Source organism: Sinocyclocheilus grahami, unplaced genomic scaffold (genome assembly GCF_001515645.1).
Source record: "Sinocyclocheilus grahami isolate Dianchi unplaced genomic scaffold, SAMN03320097.WGS_v1.1 scaffold88.1, whole genome shotgun sequence".
In the NCBI taxonomy this organism is placed as follows: domain Eukaryota; kingdom Metazoa; phylum Chordata; class Actinopteri; order Cypriniformes; family Cyprinidae; genus Sinocyclocheilus; species Sinocyclocheilus grahami.
Genome location: NW_015505267.1, coordinates 1,200,716 through 1,208,127, shown reverse-complemented (window position 1 = coordinate 1,208,127; position 7,412 = coordinate 1,200,716). Strand labels below are relative to the sequence as shown.

The 7,412-nt window shown below is 35.8% G+C and overlaps 1 protein-coding gene across 1 annotated transcript in view; it reads left to right on the top strand.

Moving 5' to 3' along the window:
* Positions 1-6,147: 6,147 nt before the first annotated feature.
* The window catches only part of tmtc2b (transmembrane O-mannosyltransferase targeting cadherins 2b), a 67,566-nt gene continuing 66,301 nt past the window's right edge, over positions 6,148-7,412 (top strand). Inside the window, exon 1 of the mRNA XM_016274635.1 lies at positions 6,148-6,224. Coding sequence (XP_016130121.1) covers positions 6,220-6,224 — 5 coding nt within the window. The 5' untranslated portion in view covers positions 6,148-6,219. The remainder of the gene's footprint in view (positions 6,225-7,412) is intronic.

Sequence of the window (7,412 nt, the reverse complement as noted above, 5' to 3'; positions counted from 1 at the left end):
AACCCAAGGTGGTTGCCAAGGTGTTCTGAGTGGTTGCTAAGTGATTGCTTGTTGAAAAACCCTTAGCCCTACCTTAAGTATGAGCAATATAGTGAAGCTTGCCTTAGCAATTTATTTGTACCATCATGCTGTCCTTTTTATTGTTTATTTTATTTGATGATTTGGAGAGTAGGTTAGTTTAATTAGCATAATGGCATTTATTGAGGAATCTGACTAGCTTGCTGCTTTGTCTGTCTCTCATATAATAATTACGACCGTATGATGTCACTTCTCTGATGTAGTGCTTCTTCAACAGGCCTGTGGCACCCTGGAAAGCCTTTTACCGCTGAGAGCCTCTGAATCGTTTCGGGTGGTGCTTTCTAGGTCACTGTGTCATTTGATGTTCTTGCGCTCCTGTGTGTTTTTTTTTTATGCACAGAGGGTTAACCTACAGGGGGGATGGGCAGAATGTGCCAGTGGGGGTTTTCTTGTCTAGTTGTCCAAGCCCACTCAGCCCCCCAAAAACAGGCGTTGATCTCTGCAGCTTGACCCAGAATTACATCTTTTGGTTTGCTAAGAAATCAGAATCCACAGTGAATAATTAACCTGAATTAAAGCTCATTTAAGAACTTTTTGTTAACTACTGGCATTATGCTTGTAGGCTGGAGAGTGTAGCTAACAAAAAAATAATGTCACAAAATGTGTGTGTTTGTAACAAAAAAAAAAAAAATATATATATATATATATATGTGTGTATATTATGCTATTCGACTGGGCAATAGCTTTTTGTTAACTACTGGCATTATGCTTGTAGGCTGGAGAGTGTAGCTAACAAAAAAATAATGTCACAAAATGTGTGTGTGTGTGTGTTTGTAACAAAAAAAATAATATATATATATATATATATGTGTGTGTATATTATGCTATTCGACTGGGCAATATAGCTAAAATTATTTTATAAAAAATAACTGTAAAAATTGTAAGGAATATAAATAAAATATATTATAAAATACTTTTATAATTTTTTAATAAAATATCTATCTATCTATAATATTGTCAAAAAGTGTGTACAATGTATGCATTTTTCCAGTTTTCTTATATATTTTTATATTATATATGAATGATACCTATTTGTTAATATTTGAATACATTTTAAAAAGTTAATATTTGATATATTTTGCCTAGCTCTATAGTATAGTATAGACTAATTCCTGATTCCTGAGCTTTAACTTTTCACCATATTACATTGGTTTTGTGAACTGCTTGATTTATTTTCATCCCAGTTATTTCTATTAACTGGAGATTATACAGTTTGAATAATATGACCTTTTCTCCCATGAGGTCTAAGTACAGAAATACACTATTAGCATTTTTTCTTGACATATAAAGAATAATTTTATGTGACCTTTTTCTTGGCGTGTACAGAATGCATTTATCAACCTACAGATAACTGTTCACGGAGCACATCCTTGGAATGATGTTCCTCAATCGCAGTCCTCCTTGTACCAAGATGTTCTTGAATTCCTGATCAGAGCGTTGTTTCTGCAGGCTATTTTCATTCTCTACTAAACAAAATTGCTGCTGAAGTTATAAAGTGCGGGGAAGATTAAATGAGCCTTTCTTATCCAAGTGCTTTAAGCGGCCTAATAAGAAGAGGTAATGTTTCATGATGTTTCGCTGTAGCTTGGCTCAGCTCGAATGTTTCTTTGCATGAGCTGTCTGATAAGATAATCTAATGTTTAGACAGCTTAAGCAATAGATTGTGCAGTGGTTAGATGTGGCTGTCAACACTAATTGTCTTCGTGCTGAACATTTGTATCCCTAAAGTGATAAATCTGGTTCGGAAGTCCCTTTTGGTTACAGTTTCCTTTGAATTAGCTTTTTTAAATGTTTCATTAGTGCTGAGGCAAGTTTTACTGTTATTATTTCTCATACCTATGATTAGGGGTTTAGAACAAACCCCTCACCCTCAATATTAAAATGTGCTGCTTAACTTGTTCAGCACTTTTTGTTCTACAGGTGTAAATGATGCCTCAAATCATGTGGCTTTGACTTGAGCCAGCAAGTAACTAGCTATCAATACAATAGCTACCACCCAGAGCACCCTAGCAACCGCATAGCAGCACCCTGGCAACTACCTACAGCACCATAGAATCATGGCGGTGACTTTTACATTGGCAAACAAATAAAACATTTTTTTTTTTTAAGGAAAGTGTTTATTTTAATAGTGGTGTAAAAAAAAAAGAAAAGAAATATATATATATAAATAATTATATTAACAACAACAATAAGTAGGATTATTAATCTATATAATTTAATATATATTATATAATTTAATATTTCCTTTCTAAGACTAGATTATTATATAAATAATATACATTATATATAAATTTTTATACATGTATATACATTTTTGACATGCTTGATTTAAGTCAATAATTTATTATTGTTGCAAGCTATATTTTACTTTATGTAATAATTTTATCTTTTCTTTTTTTAAGACTAGATTATTATTATACAAATAATAGACATTTTATATATTTTTCATTTTTGATAAATGCTTGACTTAAAACTAAAAGTCAATAATTTATTATTATTATCATCGGTGTGTGTGTGTGTGTGTATATATATATATATATATATATATATATATATATATATATATATATACATACAGTATTCATATTATGCTATGGATAATATTTAATATATATTACATAATATATATTCTGTTTTATTTCAGTAATTATGCTTGATTTAAAAGTGAATAATTTACAATCTGTTGACAAATAAACACTACTGCTTCCGTATTTTCTCACCATTTTATTGCAGAAAGGGCTGCTTGTGTTTCCCACATTCAGCAGAAACACCCTCGAGCTAGTCTCCATGCTTGTAAACACCCCAGACACAAGGTCCTCTGTCAGCGGCATTAACAGGCTGATGACATCTGTATATGTCTGTTTATGTTCACAGAAGAGCCTGTTGCGTGTATAGCAGACTGCGAACGGTGTTCAAGAGGATGTGTAAGGTTGTTATCTTCAAGAGGAGGTTTCCTGAGTTGTGCCTCGTGACCCTGTTCTGCGCATGGCCATGATGGGAAAAGCAACGACAGACTGGCGTGCACTGATGCAGCAGTTTGAAGCGGTTTGATCTGAGCCAATTGAGAGCCCATCTGTTTTGTTTCGCTGGTTGTGACTTTAGTAAAGACACAGCACTTTAACAAAATGTCAGCTGCGTTAATCAGAAACTGATTCGAATGAGAACTGACTTGGGTTTGCACCTTTTGAACCTCTCTGAGCCCAAAATAATATTATTTGATTCAAGACGTTTTGGCAGAAGTAGCCGTTGAGTAGCCGCAAAGTCACAGACCTCAAACGTTGTAATACTAGAAGCTTAACATGTTTGAGCAGTTAATTTCCTACAATTTAGACTGTTTTGATTTCTCTAACATAAAAAAAGAAAACGTATTTGCCATTACCTTCATCAGAAAGGAACACATTTTCAGATTTTCAGTAGTTGTATTGGCTAGTCACATGAATCTACTCAGTTGTACTTATTCTGCAAAGTGTCCTGGTGTGTTTATATGTATTTTATTTTGTATGGAAACCCTGTGACGGTTTGAGTTTTGTTTGGAGTGTTAACCAAGTTTTTACAAAATTCAGAATTGAAAAGTTGGCTCCCTTTTAATTCATGCGTGGCTTTAAATTGGCCACACTGTACAGGAAGTAGAATTGGAATGACAGGAAGATAAATTTACTAAACTGGAGTTCCAAGACATTCAACACAGGTAATGCATTTTGGGAAATGATAGATCTGTCTACACTGTAAACAAATTTTTTTTCAAAGTTGTTAATAAAACAAACATTATTGGAGTACAAGAAAATGCTATTTCAGTTTTTCTACATAAAAACCTTACATTTAATTTAATGTTTGCATTTCTTTTTTTTCCTGAGTGAAAATTGTTTATTCACCATTTTTTCATTGTAATGTCTATATTTCTATCTGTTCTATTCATTCTAACTTCTATTCTTCCTCAAATATTAAAGCCTTTTCGAAACTTTAAGAGGGCTTTATAAAGCAAACATTCAAAGATTATCTTAACAAACTGCTTTTCTGGTTAAAAATTACATGTTTTTTATTTATTTAAATTTGTTTTAACTCTGCATGTTTCCAAATTGACTTGCCATTTGTCATCCTGTTAATGCAATTTTACTGTATTCGCAATTCATTTTGGAAAGGTGCACAGCCCTGATGTTCACGTGTCATTTACTTAAAAGTAAACACTGACTTAGTTGACTGGGTGTATAGTCTACCAGTAAAATGTAGTCGTTTTGCAAGCCTTCCAATAGAGTCATTGCACTATTCCTGTTTTCTTTCTCCATTCAAGTTGCCACCTGGCACTCCTTTCCTCTCCAATGAGGTATTTTGAAGTGCCTGCATATTGCGACCCATTCAATAGTCTCCTTAATGACGATGAATGGGCTTATCTATTGTTTCTTGGGGCTTTTCTTAGCTATCAGCCCTGTTCACCCACTGAGGGAGTTTCCGTTGTCTCGTAGGCATGGGGAATAGTCAAGCTGTTACTGGTTGAGTAATGGACCACACATGATCGAAGCTCACACTGTTCCTCTATTGCCATGCCTTCAAGTGTGGGCAGAGGAGCACCTCTCCATCTCCGCCTCTCCCTCGTTCTCACTCTCTGCAGCCAGTTGAGAGGCTCCGTTGTTTCTTTGTGTCATCCATTCATAGGGTTGGTGTATTGGGCAGAGCTGAGGCTGGTTCTTTGTCCTTAGCGTTGGGAGTACCCTCCCTCAACCCCCTCTCCTAATCTTTCTGCTCCCCATGTACAGTCTAACAATAGACCACTAGTAAGCATCTCAGACATGCCATGAATGTTAGTTCCCTTTTGTTCATTTTCGTTTGACCTGATAGAGCAGTGAAAAGGAGGCATTTCAATTTTGGACACTGACACTCAAGGTATTGTCTCATATCCTGAAGTTGTCTGACATGAGCATTTTATCTTTGTTGTCCTTGTCTTTGTCAAGTCTAGACAAACTCACATTTACAATTTGGTAAAATGGGATTTCTGTTGCTGGCGCTGAAAAGTCAGCAGCGATGGCATTTATGGCACAGGGAAGAACCTTTTCCTAATTTTCGATGTCAATTGACTATAGAAGTGCATAATGATGCATCAAGTGTAGGTCAGACCTGGTTATGTTTGAAGTATTATATGGATTGAAAGGAGCCAGACCTCCTTCAGATGGTTGGCATAATCACATCTGCTGTTCTGCTACATAATATACACCACTTAGTTTCATGTTTTTCCATGGCTTGTGTTTCAATCATAAATTCTTATACATGTGAAAGTCCATTTCTGGTTAAAACAAAGAACTGTTTGATGTTGGCGAATTCCCTTTTTCATTTTGCGTCGTTGTGGTCTGTAGTAATGTCTTAACTACTGTGATCCTAGGCACTTTTTCCACATCTGTAAAATTCACACAATTCACATTTTTATAAATTTCATGCAAACATAATAACAACTGACATGAATTAATGCGTAGTCTAGTAAACATGCAGTTTTTATTAGCGCAAATGTTTTGTTACTTGTTCGCTGGCCTGCATCGGCGGAAATATTAACGGATATATTGAAAGATTTCTGGAATTCTGAAAGTAATCCATTTGCAGGTTGATTTCCCTCAAAAGTGTAAACAGATGGTTGTGATGATTTCAAAACTTTGTTTAGTGCAGAATCCCATCCGGCACAAAACAGGAACATTATCTCATCCAATGGCATGAGTTTGGGGGCATGGCTAACTGTTAGTGTGAAAAACAGTGGACAGGCGTAGTGTTTGGAAACTTATTTCATGTTGCGATTGCATTTGGTGCTGTTAATGACACTGTCACTTTAATTCGTATTGACGAAAATCGGTGAGCGTAAACGGTCACTGATTAGGATGTTTATGAAAGACCTCTTGCATGAACTTTATCAAAGAAAGCTCAAGCTTAAACAACACAGCAAATCTCATTTTCTCAGGCGCAAGGCTGTTGCTAATCAGGAAATACATTTTGTTTGAAGACTTAAACATGTCTTCAAACACGAAAGACGTTAAAGACGCACACTTGACAATGGGAAATGACCTCCTGACAAATGTTTGTGCTTCCTTCTAGAGGAAATAAAAACACCTCTGGAACGTGCTTTCAGCATTAGGTTCATGTTCGCATGTCCTGTCATCTGGAGGAATGTTGTAAACGATTTGTCAAGAAGGCTTCATCTGAAGTGCTGACTTCCCTAATACCTCTGTTTTATTTCAAACAAATGGTTTCTGTCATCATCATTTTAGCGAAGTCAATCACGCATATTTTAGCCGTAACTGGTGTGTTTTTTAGCTCCTCGTGGGTCAGTAATGTATTGTGTGTTAGGACATTTTCCAAATTAAAGGCAGGAAAATGCGATTATAATGACGAGTGTGTGGTGTGCCACTGGCCTCGTTCAAGGTGAGCTTGTTTGCTATGGCCTGACTGTTTGGATTTGATTCCAGAAGACGGTGGAGATTTGGCTCAGAATGCTATTGATTGATGATTGTGCCGAGTTTTCCTGTTTCTTTGTCTCAGGCAGTGAGGAGGAGGAGGAGGAGGAGGAGGAGGAGAATGGCTGGGCATATGAAATTTTAGCTTTTTTCCTGATGGGTTTCGCCCCGGCGAAGATCTCTGTGGTTCTGATTCATTGAAACCATATGATGTACCAAATATTTTGAAAGGTTCTCAAGCAGCAAAATCTGCTAGCTATTTTTAGCTTGAATTTTAGTGATTCTCAAAGAACTGATGTCTTTCCTTTGTGGTCACACGATGATTTAAAGTCAATTGCGAAATCAAAAGGTTGTAAAAAAGGATTGCTTACCAGGATGGTGGTGTGGTTTCTGTGATTATGTGACTATAAAGTCTAAAATGCGTAAATGAGCTCCTTTACAAAAAAGCAAATTGACACCATGTGGAAGACAAAGCATTTATAAACAGTTAAGTGGCTGGTTGAGTTCCTTTTAAGAATGTTTACGGAATAACCAGGCACTTTCGTCTCACGCAATAACACCACCAAATATATTTTGGTAACTTTCAAATTAATGTCACGCCTTAAGGGGAAAGATTTAGTCGTATTTCATTTTATTGCAAACCTTTTCCCCCTCTCATTTTCCTTCCAGCCACTAATTTAAGAAAATCCTTAGTTTGTTTAAAAAGTCAAAGGCCAGTCCGCACTGAATGACGTGATTTTGGATTGTTTTCCGGAAGCTTCATCAGGGCTTTTTTGCTTTTCACTCTTGTGTGGAAATAAAATTGAAAGGTGATGTATATTTAACTATTCGAATATTTTCAACTTGGTAAAAATAGCTCAGTGTAATTCAAAATGGATTTTATTAACTAGCATTTGTTGCTAGGGC